The following is a 25,097-nucleotide window of genomic DNA, read 5'->3' as shown; positions in this document are numbered from 1 at the left end:
GGAGTGGCAGATGGAGTTCAACCCTGCCAAGTGTGAGGTTGTCCATTTTGGAAAGACAAATAAGAATGCGGAATACAGGGTTAACGGTAGGGTTCTTAATGAGGTGGAGGAACAGAGGGATCTTGGGGTCTATGTTCATAGATCTTTGAAAGTTGCCACTCAGGTGGATAGAGCTTGTAAGAAGGCCTATGGTGTATTAGCGTTCATTAGCAGAGGGATTGAATTCAAGAGTTGTGAAATGATGTTGCAACTGTACAGGACTTTGGTTAGGCCACATTTGAAGTACTGTGTGCAGTTTTGGTCGCCTCACTTTAGGAAAGATGTGGAAGCTTTGGAGAGGGTGCAGAGAAGATTTACCAGGATGTTGCCTGGAATGGAGAATAGGTCGTACGAGGATGGGTTGAGAGTGCTAGGCCTTTTCTCGTTGGAACGGCGAAGGATGAGGGGTGACTTGATAGAGGTTTATAAGATGATCAGAGGAATAGATAGAGTAGACAGTCAGAAACTTTTTCTCCGGGTACAACAGAGTGTTACAAGGGGACATAAATTTAATGTGAAGGGTGGAAGGTATAGGGGAGATGTCAGGGGTGGGTTCTTTACCCAGAGTGGTGGGGGCATGGAATGCGCTACCTGTGGGAGTGGTAGAGTCAGAATCATTGGTGACCTTTAAGCGGCAATTGGATAGGTACATGGATGGGTGCTTAAGCTAGGACAAATGTTCGGCACAACATCGTGGGCCGAAGGGCCTGTTCTGTGCTGTATTGTTCTATGTTCTATGAGGATTGTTATTCGTTAATATCAGTGTGTCAGATAGATCTCAGTCTCAGGGAGGTGTGATGTGCCTCTTTGTTTAGTGATGAACTCAGGGGAACATACAATAGGAAGGGTGTAAACCCAAAGGGGTGAAGGAGCAGAGGATCCCCCGTGTGTATGTGCACAAATCAGGGAATGTACCATGACACGTGGACAGAAGAGCAAATAAACCCGACTTCATCAATAACGCTGTAGAGAACAAACACAAAGCAATTATATTAAACTGAAATAAAACAGTCTCTTGTCTCACCTGGAATATTGTATCTAGTTTCATGTGCCCTTTTTTTGAAAAAATGCGAAGTTATGAGATTGGATGCATGACTGATTCACAACACTATTCCCGGGATGATACACCTCACCAACTCTGAGAAATTGAGAATGTTCTCCTCTGCTGATAGTTTCCAGACTCTGTGAACAGTTGCTATGATTGGTTCTCAATTCCGTCTTGCGTCATATGGATCCCAATGGCTGAATATTTCAGGTACTCATGAGCTGTGCCTTGCCTGATCAACATAGACCTCTGATTTATTATTTTTGAGGGTTGCTGTTCAGTAATATCCCTGTATTAGATAGATCTCAGCCTCATTCCCTGGGATTTGACAGGTGTGGTGTGTCAAATAGATCCCAGGAATTGTGCTCCATGAGATTTATGTGTGAGAAAAACTCCAGTTATGACAATACGCCCTTGGATTGTGCACGTGTTGTGTCTGAATACCTGACTGAATGTTGACATTTTTGGCTGATGCATGTTTCGTTCGGCGCTTTAGGTGGCGAGTTATGCATTACTAACCCAGGCTGTCCCGAAATTGGGAGTACATTTAGTTTAGACAGTGTAGAGTAAACTTCCAAACTCTGTTGCCTGCCTTTTAGAGACTTCTCATTTGTATCATTACGTGACCTGAGGTCATGACCCTTTGTGCATAAGAGGAAATGTTCTCGAATCATTCTGCCTCTGGAGTGTTCCATCAGGCATATCGTGTGAAAGATGCATTTACATTAGTGGGCTGCATGGTAGTGCAGCATTAAACCAAATGACTGGATGAAACACAACCAAACAGAACAAGTGAAAGTATTTGGCTGGGAAAGGAGTGGGATGTGGGAAAATGTATTATTACTGACTGGCCTTGAAGAAAGAATTAAGCAAACTCAAGGTTAGTGCATATTCATTCGAGATTTATTAACGATTTCAGAAAGCATTTTTATCCAAAAAGTTAATGTAAAAGCTAACAGAAATGAATATAATGGCTGGATGCCACATTGAGATGAGAACACATTCGCTGTGAGGTGGGAATTTTCTGTGCATCAGTAACAGTCACAAGAAAGGGAATACAAAGGCTCATCAGAAAGGGTAGGCAACCATTCTGAGTAAGGAACAAATAAAAACAAAACAAATAGGCTTCAAACAACTGGGAAGCTACAAATTCTTCCAACCACAACCATCTCAAAGATATCAAAGTAAAAACGAAAATCCATCAATAATTGTCTCAGTTACACGCTGATAAACTGAAGTAATCTCACTGTTCGAGTCAGCAACAGGACAGATTGGAGATGGGAATTCAGAGACCTTGATAAGCAGATCAGGAAAATCAAAGGGGTCCACAACTCATTCACTTAACCTGAAAAAGAGAGATAAAGCAATGACGCAGATATTTATGATCAGAGACTTTCAGATTTAATGTTATTCAATGGCACACTTAGAGATTTCACAAAACATATTGGGCTGCTTGGCGTGAGAAAGATGTGATTATTTTCACCTTCACCAGAGTGACAGCAGCGCTGTAGAAAATACTCAGGAAGAACAATGTGATGAACGTGGAAGCAGTTGTCCAGATGTTGCTGTTATCATCCTCATAGTCTTCAATCCAAGTGCGATCTATCGAATCTATGAATATAAAGCCGAGAGAACGCATTTAGATTGTTTATTGATCCAGATCGATCTATCTGCATCCAAGTCATGTAATTAGAGACCATTACATCTTCATAAAGCAGTCAGGTATTTCTCAATGTGACACTTATCTGTATCTATTAGTGCATTATTGACTCATCAAGAAATTACAAATATTAACTGCACATGTTCTTTCTTCATTTTTCATGTCAGAACATTTTAAATTATTTTTCTTTGAATCTATTATTTAAGGATACTATTATTTAAGGAATGCTTATTACGAATGATTATTTTAATTATATCATTATATTTTAAATATAGGCTGTGACAGCGGTTTAGTTGAAAATTGTGGCCATCACTGAATAAAAGTTCAAATGTGATTCTCGTCTTTATGTATTGGTGACCAATTGCTTGGCAAATCGTGAATATAAGTGACATCACAGTCAGGACATTGCTTCATATATTTGTTTGTAGGATCTGTATATTGAGGAATAAGATTTTGTACATGTGTCCCTTAATTTATTTGATCTACTGCTTGGTGTGTTTGGTTTTCCTTTAATGTTTGTGTATGTGGTTATGAGAGTCTCTTACTTCACTCTAGCCCATGTTGGAGTCTGTGCATGAATAAACATATTCCTGTTCCTTTACTGCTGGTGTGCTCATGTGTTTGTGCACCTAAATTTTGGTCTTTTCACATTGTGTAAGCATCATCATGCTAATATGCCACTTCGTTGCTGCCTGTGCTTTTCTTGTAATGTCTTTGTGAGTGTTCATTTTTCATTAGTGCTATCTAAAATGTGTGCTTATGTGTCTGTTTCAGATCCTACCTAAACTAGGTTATTTTCATGTTTATGCTGAATAAATGTTAGCATGCAATGTTATGTTTTGATGGATGTTTATATTTATCTGACGATGTCTGCTTGTGTGGCAATCTTTCCCAAACCATCTCCTGATAAGCTTGTTTGTGCTATTGTTTGTGGATGCTTGCTGATGCTTGTGCCCATTATCCTTATTGAATAAATGCCCCTCTATTTGTTGATCTATGCACTTGTATGTCTGCATGTGAGACTCTGAATTTGTGTGTACATGTGACATTGTATATATGCTTATCAATGTGGTTAAAAAATAACTAATTAAGCTGCCTCTGTTATCGTATGTTTGTGATTCTGAAAATGGGAAAATAATATTAATATTTATCTCTGTGCACTTACGTGCCTTTGTGAGTTGACATGTGGGAGGACGTATTTTCAGAATTTGTATCTGTGTGTTCATGTGTGTATTGTGCTGTACGCATTGTGCTGTATGAATGTATATGTATTCATGCCCATTGTGTGTTACCATGTGTCTATGTTTCTCATGGTTCTGTGTGAGTACCCCTGTTCATTTGTGCAAATGATTTTCTTTCGGTGTATGTGAGGTTTTGTATGAGCTTAGGTGAGTGTTCAAGTATCACTTGCATGTGTGGCTCTGTGCGAGTATGTGTGTGTGACATCTTATCTATATGCACATTTGAGTGTGCACATAAATATGTGTCTTTAGGTGAGAGCCCGTGTATGTGTCATTGCGTGTGTATTTGCGATCATCTCTCTGCATCTGTTCTTATACCAGACTGCAATTTTTATTATTCTAATTTATTGTTCTAATTTTAATGGATTGCTTATAATTAGGTTTGACCTTGGTGTTGTAGGAAACATTTCCAATTGTCGTGGAGAGATAAGCGTTTTATGAGCAACTTTCTGTTGCAGTGATAGAATTTCTGTCTCTGAGAGAAAAGGTGTGAGTTCAAATCCCCATTGCCCCAGAGATAACATTTCTGAATATGTTTATTAGAAAATTTCTACTTGTGTTCTATATATGAAACAAACTGTAATCAGGTATTCGAATACCAGAATTGATCCCATGTGCTCCAGAAAACTGAGACAAAACTATGGAATTCAAACCGGGACTATGCAAACACCAGTTTTGGATTATGGGAATCAATGTTAATCATTTGTTAACAGAGCCAAGCGTGTCTAACATGCTTCAAAGGTATTGTTTTGCATGGAAATGTTAAATCTTTGGACAGTAAGCAAGAAGCTGACTGTTCCTGTTAGTAACTGGGTTACATTACAGAGGACATCTACCATGAAAACTGTGCACACGGAGCAAGAGGACAGACCATTCAACGTTCCGCTCCCCTCTGCTCCACGACAACTTATCTGTCGATTCTCTTTGGTGTGAAAGTGAAGATACATTCTGTCAACTCATGCGCTGGCGCAAGATCCCTGGAAGATCCCCAGAAACAAAGGTTACATTCAAACTGTTCTGCACCCTTTACGATTGGCATGTTCCAATCAAATTTAATTTTAAAGTATCTTAAATTAACATTTCCAATTGGTGCAATGTGTCAGTTTAAAACTGACATGAATTTTGTAAAAATGTCCAATCGGGGGAATCAAGAACTCTACCCTTGACATAAAATGGACATTGTCAGATTTTGTCACAGAGGGATTTAGGATGGATAAGGTACTTGGCGGAATCCTGCAATGAGTGAGCTTTACTCTGTCTCTGACCAAGGGAGTATCTGAGCGGAGAACATTAACTGCACAAGACACTCGTCCTAGACCTGTTAATAATCCACTTTAACTACACAGATGGAATGTAAGTCAGAGTGAGAAACAATTAATTCAATATTTAACTCAACTGGAGGAAAAAAAACCTTTATTACTTTTGTTGAATTATTAAATGCAACTTTGAGATTTTTATTGACATGAATTAACAGTGTCCATCAGTGCAAGTGAAATGTTTACGAAACTCGGTTTACCGCTGGATTTATCGACTGTTCTGTTGATGATCTTCAATGGAATCGCTTCATGTCCCACCACACAGGAGTAAGAAGCACCGCTGGCCCACTCCTCCGCTGTAATGGATAACAGGCTGTAGATGAAGAAGGAGGTGTTGTCGCTCTCCGCCATCACCTCAGTGTTCTTGTAGTTACTGGGATTCACCGGCTTGTCATTGTTTGTCCATTTGACGAAGATCTCTCGGGGGGAGAAACCTCTCACTAAACAGGTCAGGGAGAGAAACCTCTGAGCGGAGATTTCTTCTGTTGGTGGCAGGAGGACCGACACTGATGGTTCCAGCGGATTAATCACTGCAGAATATTGGAGACAAACATAAATCAACCAAAACATCCTGAACCAATATCACAATTTCACTAAATATTAAGATAAGCCATTTTTAATTTGGGATTTATTCAGTTTTGTTTTCTAAAGGAGCAGTATGGTTCAGTCTGCTCCTTTAGAAAACACTTTGTTCAGTAAAAAAAGGAAAGTTTAATGTGAAAGTTGCCTCCATGTTTCCAGCCCACAACAAGGGCATTCTGTCCAACTGTCATTGCTGATGGTGACGTCACAACCCAGGCTTCTTCCCACTATATCTGACTTAATCAGAATACAATATCCTTTGGCCCATCTTTTTCTGAATCAGCTACTTAGCTATCCTGCCTTCAGATGCATCATTAATGCCCCCAATGGTGTTTGTTCATTACCAATCAAAGCCTGCCATTGATGTAACTGGATCTGGATTACACATGGGATGCTTTGTGTTTTAATCTCACCGCTCACCTTTCTCCTTGTGGATGGAGTCTCTCAGCGGAGTTGGCAGATTCTGATGGTACACCACACATTCAAAAGTAACGCCACTCAGCCAGGCTTCAGTAGAAATGTCTAATTTGCTGATCACGCTGTCGGGATTCTGTCCAGGCTGCTCAGCAATCTCTGATTTCAGAGGCTTCTTTTCTTGTTTCCAGGTCACGTTGACTCCAGAAGGAAGATTGGACACAACGCAGGTTAACGTCACCGTCGCCTCCAGTAAGACTTGTTCTACTGGTGGTGGGAGGATTTTAACGGTGTTAGGGTGGCACTCGGTATCTTCTATGAAACAAAAATCAAAGTCAATGAAAAATGCCCCTTTCTGATACAAACAGCCAATCTTCAGATTACTTCTTCACAGGGTGAAGACACCACCTTCAAAATGGCAACTCCAACTATTGTTGAAACGATGCTTACTATTGTTGATGTATTTTGATCTGTGAAAGCATTTGTGATTACCTATAACATACCCTGTGTAATTATTCCGAAAGAACACTGGCTTTGTAACCTGTGAAAAAAGTAAAATAATCGAAGATACCATCAGGTAACCCATGGAATTATCTTTCTTTCGGAGTTTGTCTCTCACTTAAGACCATCTATTGATACTTGTGACAAGAGTAATCTGAATATAATGAGTTCATAACCTTTAGGTGCAAGTGCTGCTGGTCACACTGACTGCCAAATCACATCCCAAATTTTGGACAAATTGTAATAAATAATTATTATTCTCTTTGCAGAGTTCTAAAGTGTTACAGGAGCGGTGAACAGCCATGGAAATTCTGTTCATCATATTTAATGTGATCAAAAATACTTTGCGCTATTGGTGTGATGTCATTCTCTAATTTATGTCATTGTTCCTCGTGAGCTGAGTTTGGAGTAGATCTGAAAACAAGACATTGAGTATAGCATTGGATATCGAGAAGGACCCCCATCTCCTTAAGTCTTTCCCTCCATTCAGTTAGTTCAGACCTGGTCTGTACTTTCACTTTATTTACCAAGCTGCAGTTTTTAATTTCTTCATAGAGCAGGGGAGAAAAAAAAACAAAAGCGTCTTAAATTAATCTACAAACGCGATGGAAATGTACACTAATTTTATAGACATCCACTACTCACTGTGTAAACATCACCACTCCAAACCAGGCTAAATCAGCCTGTCTCGAGTTCCTCGTTCATTCATCGCTATTGTAGCATTCCCACCAGAATTTATTCTCCTGCCTCATCCACTAATTACAGAGAGCATCTTAAAGAAGCTCAGTGAGATCACATTTATCCCAGTTCATCAAATGTGATACCCACTTGGTCTGTGGTCTGATCCCATAAATGAAGTTAAAGAGCTCAGTACCAGATAAAATTCGATGTCGTACAATGTCCAAGGCCAACAGGTCATTCCTGAGCAGGGGATGAAGCATTGAACGCATTTTGATTTATTTTCAAGTAAGGGTCACTGCATATTTTAACCACATCATTTTGAGACTCCAACATCATAAGATAGAGGATCAGAATAAGGCTGTTCGGCCAATCCAGAGTTTAGATCAGAATGATGCTGGAAAATCACAGCAGGTCAGGCAGCATCCGATGAGCAGGAAAATCGATCTTTCGGGCGAAAGCCATTCTCCTGCCTTCTCCCCGTACTAAACAAGAGCCGATCTATCTCTGGCTTGAGTACACACAATGGCCGGGCCTCCACAGCCCTCTGCAGCAATAAGTTCCACAGACTCATCACCCTCTGGCTGAAGAAATTCCTCCCCATCTCAGTTCTAAACGGTGCCCCTTTGACCCTGAGACTGTGTCCTTGGGTCCTAGTCTCGCCTACTAGTCAAAACATCTATTCCACGTTCACTCAACCTCAGTCTCTCAGTATTTTCTATGTTTCAATCAGATATCTATCCAATATCCCCCTCCACTCCCTAACTTATCCTTGAAGCGGCTACCAGGCAAGGATTCAGCACTCTGAATACCTCTCCCAGCATGGTGAGGCAACAAACTATTTAACAAAGCTCACTGTCTATATATCTATCTTCAACAGAGAGGAAACATGCTTTTGTGTCTTGCCAAAATGCTGAATTATGAGCAATGCTAATGTAACACTCAAACTAATATGAAATACGTGGCATGTTGGGAAATGAGAAGCTGTACCGTGCTGTTTACTATGCCTGATAAATTATTGTGTTTGATTCACATCAGAGTTCAGAGTGATTTGTAGCTCTCTCAGTGTGTGTCTCTTACCCTGGAGTGCGGTGATGTTTTTACTTTGAATGTTCTCTCCATGAGTGACCTGGCAGGTATAGACCGCGCTGTTGAACCATTCACCAGAAGGGACCATCAGCCGACTCATCACCGAGAAGTTCCCGTTCGCCTCACACACGGGAGACGTGAAGAAGCCAGAATCCAAGGGTCGGCCATTTTTCAACCAACTCACGGAGATTGACTTCGGATGGAAATCGATGATTGAACAGACGACGGTTGCAAACTTGCTGCTTGTGATTTCTTCACTGGAGCTCACAGTTAGGAGAAGGGTTGGTTGGAGAATACCTAGATCTTTAGGAAATACATCGCATAAATTATCTGACAAATTTCAGAACAAATACAATCAGTCCTCATATAGCAAGGTTTCTTGTGGTTAATGGATACAAGAATCATAATTGTGCAGATTGCTGGAGAAGCTGGGATCCACACAGAAGGATCAGCAGGACAATGTGAAAGGCTAAAATTATAGGACGCAGCAAGGGAGTCAAGGAGGCATAGAAACTATAGGCCGGTAACATCAGAAGGGAGATAGCAACGTTGGATGGTATTCGTTTTAATGACAGAGTATGATGAACAAGGCAGATGAATTACCGGCATAAATGAGGAAATGATACGGTTGTTATCACGGAGACATATTGAGAGCCGGGCAGGAGTGGCTATTCAATATTCCAGGATTTAGTGCCTTCAGGTGAGACAGGGAAAGATGGAAAAGGGTGGGGGCGGGGATGTGCGGTACAGAATGTTGCTTCTGTCGCAATTCTGACAAGAGTATTTTAGGCGGTAAAGAGAAATGAAATCATGGATACCTCCTTGAATAAAGGCAAATGGACAGTACTTCAAAACCAAAATACAGCAAAAATAACTACTGGGAGAGCACGATATACCTTACTATAGGTCCAAAAGACTAAGTGCAAATACATGGGCAAATTTCAGAGACGTGGAAATTAAATAGAGGAATGAGAAAAGAGGTTTTGAACTTCCTCAGCATAGGTTTGGATATTCACTTTGTCAAAAATTTAGAGGGAACACAATTCTGAAAATGCCCCCAGGAGAATATTTTAACAAAGTATGTGTTTAATACAGAGAATTTGAATCCAGACCTTGCAAGAGAGGTGTGAACCTGAACTTAACCTTAGGGAGTGAAGTCGACCCAGTGGGTAAAACACCAATGGTGGAGCACTTTGCAGACAGTGATCGTAAATCAGTTGGATTTCAGATTGTACTGCAAAGGAATAGAAATTGGCCCAAAGTTCTGAAAAGGGGAAGGACAATTTTAGTAAGATCAGGTAATGACTTGACCAGAGTGTACTGGAAGCTGACACTTATTGGTAAATCCGAGTCAGAGCAAGTGTGACACATTTAAGAAAGAGATAGGAAAATCACAGGGAGGTCATTTCCCAGGAAGCCACTGCGTGGGACCAAGAATGCAGCGGGCTCTGGACACCAAAGGGCATGGAGGATGAGATAAAAAGAAACAAGGGAGGCTTCCGGTCTACACTGAAATCTCAAAACAATAGAAATTAGTATGGAGTACAAGGGGGAGTTTGAAAGACAAAGGAATTAGAAGAGCAAAAGGGACCATGAGAAAATAATAGCAGTCAAAATAAAGGGAAATATTTTTAAAAGTTACAGGCTCTTTCATAATAAAAGAATTATTCGGGAAACAGTAATGCCCATTAAGTGTTATTATTGGAGTGGAGCCGGAGGATTAGGTTGTGGTCAAAACGAATGTGTTGTGTCAGTGTTCACTAGTAAGAGGGACAATGTGGGGACCGAAATCATGGAGGGGTGTTGTGATGTAGTTTTCAGAAATTAGGAGACATGATGTGATGTTCTGTGTTGTCTTGCTGAATGAAAAGTGGTTATATTTCCAGGGCAGATGAAAAGTATACCAAGCGGTTGAGCGATGCAAAGGATGAAATAGTTGGGTTGCTGACAATAATTTAGAATCCCTGTCTGGCCACAGCAGTTGTGCCAAGTGAGTGTAGATCAGCCAACATTGCACTGTTATGCAGGACGAAGGAAGGGATAAATAATGAAAACACAGATCTGTCAAGCTAGTCTCAGTGGTAGGGAAACTATTGAGAAGTGAAATTAGTCTTCATTTGGAAGATAAATCTACAATTTTCAGCATGGTTTTATTGAGAGGAAGTCATGTGTGACAATTTGATAGCAGTTTTCAGAGAGATAACTCGATGTCCAGATGATAGCAATAATCAGAGCCAATGGGATCTGAGTTCATTTGACAGATTGGATCTAGAACTGGCTGAGTGGTGGGAGCAGGGGATAATAGTCATCGGGGGTCTGCGTGACTGGAAATCTATGTCTCCTGGTGTTCTGTAGGGATTGGTGTTGATTTCCTTGCTATTTCTCTTACATACCAATGATTGAGACTCAAATTTAGGAGGATTAACCAGTGAATTCACAGATGAAATGAAAACTGTCATGTTGGTAAGTCATGAGCATAATGGCTTTAGAATGCAGGAGGATATAAAAGGGTTAGCTGTTTGTGAAGAGAAGTTGCAAATGGAAATTATTCTGGATAAATGTAAGGTGATGTAATTCGGCAGACGAATCTGTGAGGTATGACGTTTTGAATGGTGGAACCCTGGAAAGGACTGAGGATCTTTGGTGTACGAACCCAAAGATCCCCTATAGTACTGTGTCGTCTGGATAAAGAGGCTAAGAAGGTGGGAGGATATTTGCTTTTATTATCCGAGACATTGTCAATGAAGAGTAGGGAGATGATACTGGAACTTAATAGAACACTGGTTAGGCCATACTGAAGCGTTGTGTGCATGTAATCGAAGGAATGTGATTACACTGAAGGCAGTATTGATGAGATTTGCCAGGATCTTGCCTGGGTTGGAGGGTTTTAGTTATGAAACTAGATTAGATAGACATGGGTTTTCCTTGGAGCAGAGGAGAATTAGGGAGAAGATTATCATGATGTCTAGAATTATTTTAGGCAAAGACAGGGTAAACTGGATGAAACCTTTCCCCTTGATGGAGAGATCAATGCCTCAGGGGCACAGGGTGAAGGTAAGGCCAGGAGGTTCCAAGTGGATCTCAGGGGAAAACAAAATCAAACAGAGGGTGGTGTTAGCCTGGAGCTCAGCACCTATAAGTCATGTAGAAACTGAGCCCCTCATAATAAGTATGAAGTATTGAGATGCATCCTTGCAAGGGCAAGTCACACAAGGCAATGGATCATGTGCTGGCACATGAGACTGGAATAGTTAGGTGGCTGTTATTGATAGGCGTGAACTGGATGGATCAAAGGGCCTTTTTTTCCTGTGCTGTATAAGGTGATTCTGTGAAAATGGTTATAAATAATGCCTTATTCATATTAATCCCAGATGCTCTGTTTATCTCAGTTCCCACAACACGTACCTGGACATGGCATTTCTTTGCTCTTGTGTGACCCGCTGTGTTGAACCTCACAGTAGATTTTGCTGGGGCAACCTACTGCTGACTCGGGCAGGGTTAACTGGCTGCTCAGGGTGTAGGTTCCCTTCTTGTTTCTCACTGATGGATAAGTCTTCAATCCAGTCGTGATTAGCTCCCCTCCTTTCTTCCAGGTTACCTTGGTGACGTCAGGGGAATAGTCCATCGCCAAACAACCAAAGATCGCAGAACCGGTGTTGTGCTCCTGACAGGAGGAGACCAGGCCATAAAGTGTGGGGGGAGATGGTGTCTCTACAATAGAATGACCAATTGAGCATGTTAGTTTCTGTTCATTTGACCTTACCAGTTACCCAAATGTATCCTCAGCTGTAAACGTTTGCCAGTATGCTCCCGCTGAGTCTACAGCATAACTAGGATTTATTTTTGGTTCCTACCAGTTGCTGATCATGATCATTGGTTCCCTCTTTAGAAACATGCCCTCGACCTTGACCATTGCCATATAATTTCAGAAGAACAACATCCTGATCCCACCCCAGTAACTGTTTGAAGATCTCACCAACTGACACTTTCACTGGATTGCTGTGAAGAGCAGAGACATTTCACAAAATACAAACCAAGGAAATGCAGATTCATCGAAATTCTACAGTGTGTGCAAACAGGCCATTTGGCCCAACAAGTCCACACCCACCCTCTGAAAAGTAACGCATCCAGACCCATTCCCCTACCCTATTATGCTACAGTTAACCCTGACTAATGCACCTAACCTCCCAATCACTGAACACAACATTTGCAATTGCCCCAACTTGCACATCTTTGGACTGTGGGAGGAAACGCACACAGACATGGGGAGAAAGTGCCAACTCCACACAGACAGTCACCCGAGGCTGGAATGGAACCCGCACTAGGTACCGTGCTGCTGGGAATACCCAACAGCTGGCAGTACCCCCGGAGAGAAATCAGAGTGAATTATAGAACATAGAACATTACAGCGCAGTATAGGCCCTTCGGCCCTCGATGTTGCGCTGCCCTGTCATATTAATCTGAAGCCCATCCCACCTACACTATTCCATGTACGTCCACATGCCTGTCCAATGACGACTCAAATGTACTGAAACTTGGCGAATCTACTACCGTTGCAGGCAAAGCATTCCATACCCTTACTACTCTCGGAGTAAAGAAATTACCTCTGACATCTATCTTATACCTATCTCCCCTCACTTTAAAGTTGTGTCCCCTCGTGTTTGCCGTCCCCATACTTGGAAATCAGGTCCAATGAGCCTTCCTCACTTATCAATGCAAGGCAGAATGTTCTCTCTGGGAGGGAGGTCACTGCAGCAGCAGCACAGGCAGGAGCTGAGCACTGGGACTAGGAGGATGGCTGTCACGGCTGAACTCATGCCAATTGTCTGGAAGTTGAAACATCTAATTTACAATTATCTGAATTCTGGAGGCCTCTGAAAAATGGAGGACCATTAAGGTTCAGAGACTTTGGAGTATTACAGCTGAGTATTTATGTAATTATGATTTGAGAAATGAACAAGTAATGTTAAACTTTAATAAATATCAACCTGATACACAGTTCACCACCAAACCTCATCTTTCAGACTAACCACTGCACTTATTCTGTCTAGACCTAAATTTCCACTCACATTGAGAAACCCTACCCTGCTATACACCCATTCATGCCCGGAACACACAACCCCTATCACACGAAACACATCCAAGGCAATCCATATCAGAAGTGTAGCTGAGCAGAGAGATCTCGGTGTCCATGTACATAGATCCCTAAAAGTTGCCAGCCAGTTTGATAGAGTTGTTTAGAAGGCATACTTTGTGTTGGCTTTCATCGATAGAGGGACCGAGTTTCAGAACCACGAGGTTAGGCTGCAGCTGTACAAAACTCTGGTGTGGCCGCACTTGGGAGTATTGTGTACCGTTCTGGTCACCACATTATAGAAAGAATGTGGAAGCTTTGGAAGAGTTCAGAGGAGCTTTACCAGGATGTAGTTTGGTATGGTGGGAAGGTTTAACGAGGAAAAGATGAGGGTCTTGAGGCTGTTTTTGTTTGAGAGAAGAAGGTTGAGAGGTGACTTAATTGAGACATAAAAGATAAACAGAGGGTGGACAGTGAAAGTCTTTTTCCTTGAATTGTGATGGCTAGCAGGAGAGGACATAGATGACAAATGTCAGAGGTTGTTTCTTTACTCAGAGAGTAATAGGGTCATGGAACACACTGCCTGCAACAATAGTACACTCACCAACTTTAAGGGCATTTAAAAGGTCATTGGATAAACATATGGATGAAAATGGAATAGTGTAGGATAGATAGGCTTCAGATTGGTTCCACGGGTCAGCGCAACATCGAGGGCTGAAGGGCCTGTACTGCACTGTAATGTTCTATGTTCTATATTCCAGATGGACATATGATCTCAATTCCTTTCAGTCATTTACACTCCTGCCACCCTGCACCTGGCCCATGGTGAATCTGACCCTGACTGGACCTGGCACCATCATTTTCACAACCTCTGACAAAAGTCCACTACCCAAGACATGACCTCAGCCCTTGATCACTGACCTCTCATCTTACCCAAGTCAACCTGTGCACATTGCATCCTAGCTCCTTTCCCATCTGTGCTTTACCACCTACCATTTTGCCAGACTCCGAGCTTTGCATTTTGACCAACACGTCAACCTGTCACTTCATTACAGTGACCTTCCACCCCCAAAACATCCTGGCACTCTGCCCACCTCTACACTAACCAGCCTGGCATCCGGCTCACCTCTCCATAAACCAGCCTGGCAAAGACAGACCTCCTGCATTTCAGCTCAAACTACCCCTCACCTACCAAGCACAATTCGACCAAATTATCCTGTGACCATTACCATTTACCTTGATGCCACCTTGCCAGACAGAGTGCATGCAAGCTTACCCAGCAGCCAGCCAACACCTCACAGCCTACCAGCCCAAACTCTCCCACATGCCCAATCTAGCTCCTCACTTGCTCACCACCTTCCAACTTTGAGCCTACTCCACCATAATGTCAGTGCATCATTATGTCGTACAGCACAGAAACAGTTTCTTTGGTCCAGCTCATCCATGCTGACCAGAGTTCCCAAATTAAACTAATTCCACCTGCCTGCCTTTGGCCCATATCCATCCAGACCCATCCAGTTCCTGTAGCTGTTCAAATGTCTTCTAAACGTTGGACCCTATCTCTGCATTTACCACTTCCTCTGGCAGTTCATTCCAATGCTTTGGACAGTTACAACATGAAGCCCTAACTCCTGCACTCAGTGCTCTGACCAATGAAGGTACATGTGCCAAACACCTTCAACACACTAGGTACTTGAGACAACGCTTTCAAGAATCTATGAGTCTGAACCCTCAGGGTCCTCAGTGTTCAACATCACTATCCAGTGCCCTAACATTAACTCTGTAAGTTGTGACCTGATTTGTCTTCTCAAAAAGCAACACGTCGTATTCATTTAAATTAAATTCCATCTGCCACTACTCAGCCCATTGGCCCAGCTGATCAAGATCTCATTGCACGTTTAGATAACTTTCACTGCCAATTATACCACCAATGTTGGCGTTACGTGCAAACTTACAAACCATGTCCATTCAATGTTTTCATGGCTTTCAACCAATATTGTAGCCTGTTTCCCTTTCTCCCACATATCCGTAGCATTTTTTAAGGATTGAAGGAATCTATCTCCTTATTGAAATCATTTCATATTTTGTCCTCAATCAATTTCTGTGGTGGAGAATTCCAAAATGTTCACCATTCTTTTGCTGAACAGTAAACAATCAGGTTCAATGTTATCGGTGTGTTGGGAAGACTGGGGAGCAGCAAGATTAATGATCATCCCATGAATGGAATAGCATTCTAGAGGGGCCGATGTGCCTTCTTCAGTTTCCATTTTGCATGCGGACATGTTCCTTCGGCAGCATGTTCCAAAATTGTGGTCCTTAAGGATAAGGGCCATATGCATGTAAATGCTTCACCTGAAAGCTTTCCTCCAAATCAGACTTCAACTTGACTCGCAACTATTTCCCTGCCCGTTTCCTCTTCTTCGATCACGGCCATGGGACTCACTTCCTAACAGCGCTGTGAATGTGCTAATACCACACAAACTTCAGCAATTCAAATAGACTGATGATAACTGGTTTCTCAAGGCGATATAAAAAGTCTGACACTTCCACCTGTCTAGAGATGCAAACAACCACTGGAAGAATTGAAAATTATTTGGGGCACTTGTGTGTCTACACAAGATGACATGGTTTCCTTTTGTGTGATTTGACTGTGTTTTCACTGAATGAACGGAGCTATTTCTTAATCATACAATAGGAAGGAAGCTTCCCTCATTTTTAGCAAGGCAATCACACTTTATATTTCTTTATTCCAGGGAAGTATAGTGTTAAATTAATGAAATATGATGATTGGGATGTTTCAATTGGAAATTGTCAGAGATTTAAAGTTTACTTTCATGAGCAATTAATTCCAGCCTCATTGTGTCACAGTACTCACAGGAATGTCTTTCAGAAATGGTGTCTCCCTTTGTTATGGGCAGTCGAATCAGTAAATCTGGGATAGTTTTTTGCTTGTTAATCAAAGCTGTTGAAGAGTTTTAGCCAAAGGGAGACCTGTGGATTTAGCTCACAGATGCACCATGATCTAAGTAAGTGGTGGAACAGCTCAAGGGGCTGAGTGCCCTCCGCTTGCTCCTACCTTCCTATCATTGTGTCATTCATTAAGCTAGCACTGGCGGTGAATACGTTTTTATTAAAATATTTCAACAAATTAATTGTTTCACACATGCTTTAAAAAAATCTTCTGTTGATTATTTGGAATGGGATCATTGACATTCTCTATTTCAGTGATCAAAATAACTTCCACCCACTTACAGCAGCCACTGCACACTGGAGTGTGTTGTTACTTCATAATAGTTTCTTGTGAAACTACAGCTCGAGGTCAGGGCGCTCAAATTCAATGATTCTCTGATTTTTAATATCTCTGAACATTCGCAATTTGTTCAAATGCATCTTTTCCCTGAAGAACGTGTTTAATCGAACAGAACTTTTTTCAATGAAACAACAAACTTTAAATGCTTGAAAACCAAAATAAAAGACAGAAATTTCTGAAGAAACTCAGCAGGTCTAGCAGCTCCTGTGGAGAGAAGACAATGTTAACCTTTCGCACACAGAAACCCCCTCTTCACCAAATTGTTTTCATGTTTTTGGCACAAGAGCTCAACCTGTTGAGATAAACAGTGATTATGTTGGCTAGACTCCTGTTGGAAAATGAATTCTTAGCAGAGGTACTGGATGGTCTGAGATAGCAATTGAAGACCAGTTGAAAAGCTATTGCCATCTGCAGCAAGTGTTGGATTCAGCGGAACTCCCACCGTTCTGAACAATCAAATTTAGCTACAGCACTGGTTTAATATAAAGTAAAACAGCCAAAGCATAATCTCATCAAATATGCTTTGAAAATGATTCATTCTGGATTAGTTATAAATGATATTGTTAGAACAGCAAGTCAAAAGCTGGGATTTCTTTGAGCACTTACTCCATTAACCCCATCTAGTGATGCCCAAAAGCTTGTGAACAAATATTGATCTGGAAAAAACTGCTAACCACCAAAATTATGTTTAATATCTAAGAGACACAAGTCAGGATAGCGATTGAATAGATTTCACTGGCCTGTGCGAGTGGAATTCCAACAAACACCCAAACATTTCAATCTGCTTTCTTGCACTGAAGTAACCTGATAAGAGAGAGATGGTGTTACATACCTCTCGAACAGGTTGTAAGTGGACACAGGCCACCTGGCACAGGATCAGGGACCCTACTACAGCTTCACAACAGACCTGAACACAATGAGCTCAACACTATCACGGAGAACACAGCCCACCTCTTTTGACAGTACATCAACCATGTTAGTTATTAACACCTTCCAACAATCAGGGATTGTTCCAGAATGTTTGTACAATGAAAGTAACATTACAACATTTATCCAAGAATACTTTGACAGCAGCTCCAAATTGTTCAAACTCTATCGGAACTACAGAGGAGTAAAACTAGGAATTGCATTGCCATCAAATCACTGTCACTGGATTTCATCCGAGAACTCCCTTCCTCTTTCCCCTGTGAATGTTGCTGCACCAGACAGTCGACTTAGTTTGAAAAAGATTAAAATGTTTTGAAGTGTAATATGACCTTTGCCAGTGACATTAAAAGCTGATAATAGGTTTTCAAATAATAAGATGCAAAAAAATTCTGATTCTACATTGTGCCACGAAACATGTCCTGCATAACTGAGGCACAAAGAAAATATACAGCATATTTCCCTCTGCCTCGCTCAATCAAATATCACTTGTTGCCAACAACCAATTTCAAAACTCTTGCTAACTGCCTTTTGTTCCTGAAATGTTTGTTCTGATTGGAACAACTTAGTCAGGGCTCTCAATTCTGAGGCACCTAATTGAATATTGTATTTCTGGCAGATAAAAGTGGTTTTGAAGCGCGAGATGAAATTGAACTGTCTGAGATTCAGGTATCCGAACTGGACAATTTACAAATGGTCAGGACCGTTGACAAGTTAGTCAGAGATAGCACTGAAACTGTACAACAGACTTAATCCTAGAGGATATATTGCTCAACTCCTCACGTCAAATATATTCACTGTAATTGAACATTCATCAGAGGAACTAACTAGTGGATAAATGTGAACGAGAATGTGTTCACAAGAACATAAATAACCACTGAATTAATAAACTTAATAAGTCATTGTATTTAACAAAATTATTGAGGTGGGAAATATCGCCAATTAAGCACAGATCCGGAGGAAATGGATTATTCTCTAAATTATTTTTACATATTCTTAAAACGTTCCTTGAATTGTGGAGATTTTGCATGCACTGCATAAAGTCAATACTGCATTCCAGTGTGGAAAGCATTTCTGTTGAAGGAATTAGGGCAAGGTCATTTTCTTGTTAACTACTTTTAATGAACGAAAATGTTTAAAAAGGTATGAATTGAAAACATGCTTCTGTCTGGAGTTGCCCGCTTTAGCGGTTGTCTAAGTAAATGTGGGCACTGCTGCCTCACAGATCCAGGTACCCAGGCTCGGTTCCAGCCTCAGGTGACTGCCTTTGTGGAGTTTATACAATGTCCCCTGTGTCTGTGTGGATTTCCTCCCACAATCCAAAGATGTGCATGCTCATGTTATATCATCCATAGTGTTAGGTGCATTAGTCAGGGGTAAATATAGAGTAGGGGAATGGGTCTGGCTGGGTTACTCTTCAGAAGGTCGGTGTGTACTTGTTGGGACAAATGGCTCGATACATACTGCAGGAAATCTAATCTAAATGATTGTCACACTTAACTAATGTGAGCAGATTCCTCCCGATCGCTACATTGCAATAAATCAGACAAGTATATTAATTAAAATAAATATTACTCTATTTTCAGTGTCTGAATAAACAATGTGCTCTGTTATCCTCTAGTTCATGTCTTCTGCAAATTTGTGAACTCTGCATACGTCTGAACACATCGATGTAAAATGAATTCTCTGTGTTTGCAGCAAGTACTCCCATGGTTTTAAGAATAGAGTTCCTACAATATGGAAACAGGCCATTTGGCCCAACAATTCCACACTGACCCTCTGAACAGTAAGTAGCCCACCCAGACCCATTCCCCCTAATTTATATTTACTCCGACTAATGCACCCTAACCTTCACATCACTGAACACTATGGCTGTGCTAAATTTCACAATCACCTGACCTGCACAACTTTTGGACTGTGGTAGGAAACCACAGCGCCCGAAGGAAACCCACGCAGACACAGGGAGAATGTGCAAACTCCACACAGGCAGTCGCCCGAGGGTGGAATCGAATTTGGGACCCTGGCATTGTGAGGCAGCAGTGCCAACCACTGAGCCACCATGCTGCCCTGCGAGTTCATGGGTAGATTATTTTAGGTAATTTGAAATTTGGCCTTGGTCACATAATTCACTATAGCAGTTGTTTCCTAAAGAATGACTCTTCAGTTGATATTTTGTTGTAAAATGTAACTATTTATTTAAAATGCACAGATTGGCAACACCTAAAGCACTGTGCAGATTAAATAATTCAGTTAATGTTTTATTTTTATCCTGCAAATCCAGTTTAATCAGGGACATAACAATTTATTAACTCAAGTTACATGTGAAACTGATCAAAGCAGTGAAACTGATCTGTTCTTCATAGAATTGAGCAGAATTTCCAAATGGTCTTTGCCAATGATCTTTTCCAGCCAGAAAAATATGTATGTAGTGTACAGCGGAATTGAAAGGTGTTTCTCGATCAATTATAACACAGTCATGGCATTTTTGCTCAAGAGCAAGAACTATTCGAACATTAGACTTTTGAAATTCTATTTATATTTCTCTATAACTTGTAAACTGTTTAAAGACAGACCTTGTGACTGAACTAGATAGTTGAGTTCTGAATTTGGATTGTAAAGCATGGATTAGATTAATCCTTAATTATTTATTTTAAGTAAAAATGGCGCCTGAAGGTATGTTTTTCCTTCATTTCTAAAACATTTGCGATTTGCCTTTCACTTAATAATCGGCTTTATGAAATTTCAACTCGCATGCTGATTGCATTGAATGAGGAACCTGGAGCGGTTCACTGTCACCAACCGTGTTAACATTGCAAAACCAATGTAGAAACCAGAAACGGTTTCCCAAATATAACACATTTAATGTTACCCAAGCACAGTCCCTCCTCAACAGATCAACGATCACCAGATCACAACACGGTGTGTCAGCAGCAGAACTAGCTCTGCAAACAGTTTCAACAGAACCAAGAACATGATGTAACCTCACACAAAAAAACAAATTGAAGTCTAACAAAACTGCTCAGAATCCAGCAAACTAATGATTAAATTGAATAGAAATAACAAGTCATAACAGCAACCTTGTTTGTGAGGGGACTTAACACTTAAAGCTGTAACGTTTCTGGCAACAGTTCAACTTATTTCCAACCTGCACACCCTTCTTGATCGTGACAATCTTGTGCAGCGCACAGTAGAGCGGTTGAAGGCATATATTGATTAATCACTTCATGGTCAAAACAAAATTACTGAATGGACAAATATTACCACATTATAATTTTAAGTTAGTATCAATTACATAATCTGATCAATTCTGTAGTTTCAGATTTTAGTCCCAAATTTTATTTTGAATGAGGCTACTCAAAACAAAATTCAGTTAGCTTACAATTAGAACTGAGTTTTTTTTTAAGTCAATGCATTAAAAACTCCTTTTTTTTCATTTCTCACACTTCCGGGTTTCTGCTTTAAGTTGTTTTTCAGACCGTTACAAATGGATGTAATGTTTTCAATCAAGCAGAGAAAAATGTGTCATATAAGTTTAATAAATGCAGAAATGATTCATGAAAAACAAAAGAACTTCACAAATATTGGTCATGAAAAGGTATCCAGAGAGACAATCTCCTCACCAGAAAGAAAACACCAGTTACAGAAAGCAGGAAAATGCAGATCAATTTCACAAACTGAATAAGAATCCAATCAACTCAATTCAACAGAATCAAGGAAAATAAAACCAGAATCCAATCAACTCAGAACAACAGATTTGAATGAAACATAATCAGAATCCAACCAATTCAATTCAACAGAATCAAATAAAACAATTTCAAAAGCCAATCAACACAATTCAACAAAACCAAGTAAAAACAAAGTCAGAATCTAATCAACACAGTTCAACCGAATCAACTTAAACAAAGCCAAAATCCAATCAACTCAATTCAACAGAATCAAGTAAAACAAACTCAGAATCTAATCAACAGAATGAAATACAGCACCGCAAGAAAGTTTTATGACAGTTTCTAACCTGCTTGTCATCAACAAAATTATCAAAATAAATGTGAAAATAGAATCATGGTAAGAACATATATTAAAGAAATGAATAATGATATTTTAGCATATTTTAATCATGTTTGGTAATATCTCGAACATCTTTGAATTCTTAGCATTTGTTATTGATAATAAAACTCACAGTCAGGGTGTCACTAACATTAAACATTATTTATAGCTGACTGATTAAGAGACATTAGGTATTTCAAGTAACCCAGCCACACAGAATGCCCATCTGATCAAAAAAAGAGATACACCGAGTAACTGACTCCATCATCCCAATTGTAACTATTTGCTGAGTCTTAACTGAAGTCTATAATCAGTCTGAACAAAAATCAATCCGAACCAAACCAAACCAAACTCAGCACAGAATCTGAGTTTCATTTAATTCAGAAATTAGTCACATGAATAAGAAAGTTCAAGGGTCTTACCTGAAGTCACAGTCACCATGGTCCCTTGGCCCCAGTAGCCAAGGTAGTCACAGTGTTACATTGTCTGGACTGGGTCACACAATAACTAGCTCTGTATAAAACAAATCAAAAATCTACCATCATTTTAAATTTTCAGAACCACAGGCAAAATAAAGTCACGATAAATCTTCATCACATAATTGCGCTAGTGGATTCTGATCATTCTTGATAAATTTTAATACTGTTTTATACTTCACAGAGTAACACATGAGCTGATTCTCAAAATCCCTAACTGGTATATCGATAATTACCCAACACTTTTACAAATTAAGTAGTGATACTGGCATACCGCACAGAACTAATACTGACTGCAAGTTAAGACGGTTTGTAGAAGTAATCACTGACTAGTTTCAAACAATGGAGGCTGAATAGGTTTTTGTATTGATCATAATTGCAGTGTCACCCCAGTTATATCACTGTGAGACACGTTGTGTCAAATACTATGACAGACTGTAAACTGTAAAATGCAGAGAATTTCTTCACTTCCTAGAAAGCAGTGATTCAGACTCCTCTAAAAATGATTTGGTGCATGATTCCAGCTTTTACGATCCATTGTATTTTGAAAGCTTGGAATACTTTTCCAGGTTCGGTCTGCATTTAACTTGACAATCAACACGAAGAAGGTAGAAAAAAAATATACATTTGTACAAACTAGCACTACTGGATTGCGTTTAAATTGCATCTCACATTATTTCTCGCTCCTGCCTTGGTAGAAATCACCAATTTGAGATAAACACTTGTTAGTGGTTATTGTATGAGGATGTCGCTGTGCACAACACTGTGACCCACTGTAGTATCACAATGATGTAGACCAGTACACTCATTCTCTGTTCTTTACTCCAGGTCTCAGTTTTCATTTAAAAGAGCCATTTAGTTCTGATCATGTTTAGAATGAATGCCATAGTTGACATAACAATTAGCAGTGATTTCCTGAGCTGTCAGATTTACTAAAACTAACATTTTGTCCGAGCATTTAATTGATGGAAGTGTTAGCAGTACATATGAGATGCCCAAAACATTGTCCCATTGTGTCAGCAGTTTGCTAGTTTAAATGGTACATTTCCTCTTTGATAGTTTTGTAAGAGGCAGCCTGAGGTCTGCTTCAGATCGCAGTTGGTATAATTGCATTTAAAACTCGTACTGACCGTCAGTTTATGGTGGAATTGACAAAATGTTCCCTCGAGCTGTTTTTGAATGGGTCCAGCCCTGGTTCCTCTCGCTGTGGTCTCTTGCACAGTAATAGATGGCGGTGTCTTCGATCTTCAGGTTCCCCATGTCCAACGCGAAAATGTTGTTTGAAGTGTCTTTGGACGCAGTAAATCGACCCTTAATCGCTGGTGCATAGTTACTGCTGGATGAACTATAGTAGTACAGCAGCCACTCCAGACCCTGTCCGGGAACCTGTCGGACCCAGTACATGTCGCTGCTGCTAAGATCGAACCCGCTGGTTTTACAGGTCAGTTTCAGGCTGCCTGCGGGACGGCCAGTCTCTGCCTCTGGCTGGGTCAAAACAATCTCCGACTGGACACCTTTAAAAAAGAAAACAAATAAACCATGAGGCATTAATGCTGATGACATGATGGCTGAGTGTTTTACATTCCTGCGGTAGACTAACATTGAGACAGAAACAAAGAGAGACTTGAACAAAAAACACTCACATGATAAGAAAGTCAGTAACAGACTGAGAAAAAGTGTCGACACAGTCATTCTGATAACTTGTGGGAAGCGGTTCTGTCAAGATCTTTCTAAACAAAGCCGACCCAGGAGTGTTGAAATACGGTCTAGTGCCCAGGATTTATATGGCCATCGGAAGGGGCAGGCTTACAGCTTCCGCCTGTTGGTTTCCTGCTGGAGGCTCAGACTGGATCCTGGTATCAGCTTGTACAGCCCGAACACATGGGGTCATGTATTTACATGAGGTTCTGCTTAAATATGGACACATACACATCTTGGGATATTTGTTTTGCTGAATAGCTTCTTTGGAAGTAAATTTGAGTAGCTTCAGGTCTGTTTCACATGATAGTTGCATGTATTTTGTTTATAAAAAACAAATTCAACTGGAAGTTAGCTCCCTTTATTTCTACATTCATTCACAAGCAGATAAAACTAAAATGAAAGTTCAAACATATTACTAGCTAATAAAACAGTTGAGCTTTTCTTCCCTGGACACTGCAAGTCTCTGTCGCACTACAAAATAACATGTAATTCATATGAAACATTTCAGAATTCAATTTAGGCAACTGAATACAGAGCGTGTCCAAAGTGATTATATTTAGAATATTCAATTAGAAGTTAACTCCCTTTAATCCTACATTCCACCACAAGCAGATAAAGCTAAAAAGAACTTCAATAATATTATTAGCCAACAAAATGAATGACTTTATTTTTGCTGTCACTCAAAGTCTCTCTCATATTACAAAATAACATACCATTTCTAATCTGCGTTTCTAAATTCAGTTTCGGCAACCTAATATGGAGCATGTCTAAAGTGATTATGTTCAGAATGTGAGTGTATGTCACTAAACAGTTTGGACCCGGAGATTAGAAGCACCCCCTTACATTGCAGAATGTCTCTCCCTGCATTTTTTTTTTCAAATTGCTCCGACACTAAAATGCACAGTAAAGGAAAGCTGTGTGCCTGAGAAATAAAATGTGAGTCCGCAGTGATACATAACACCGAGGTAAACTTTTGAAAGAGCATCTAATGAACTAGAACAAG

General features: G+C 40.4%; 1 long non-coding RNA gene and 1 gene segment (V, D, J or C); both read right to left on the bottom strand.

The window, feature by feature from the left end:
* Positions 1–1,965: 1,965 nt before the first annotated feature.
* LOC148149516 (uncharacterized) lies at positions 1,966–2,700 on the bottom strand. Its single transcript, XR_015757999.1, has 2 exons — positions 2,568–2,700; positions 1,966–2,429 (listed from the first exon to the last, which is right to left on the bottom strand). It is a non-coding gene; the product is annotated as an uncharacterized LOC148149516 (long non-coding RNA).
* Positions 2,701–5,381: 2,681 nt separating this feature from the next.
* Positions 5,382–24,146, bottom strand: LOC122552122 (Ig heavy chain C region-like). The segment is given in 7 exon segments: positions 5,382–5,831; positions 6,304–6,612; positions 8,557–8,868; positions 11,971–12,276; positions 22,340–22,380; positions 23,571–23,907; positions 24,037–24,146. Coding segments are annotated over 7 exon segments (1,746 nt in total).
* Positions 24,147–25,097: the final 951 nt, after the last annotated feature.

This window comes from Chiloscyllium plagiosum, unplaced genomic scaffold, assembly GCF_037043375.1.
Source record: "Chiloscyllium plagiosum isolate Xiang-an unplaced genomic scaffold, Cpla_swu_hap1 HiC_scaffold_8, whole genome shotgun sequence".
NCBI lineage: Eukaryota > Metazoa > Chordata > Chondrichthyes > Orectolobiformes > Hemiscylliidae > Chiloscyllium > Chiloscyllium plagiosum.
Note: the sequence above shows the minus strand (reverse complement) of the source record. Positions and strands in the feature narration are given on the sequence as shown.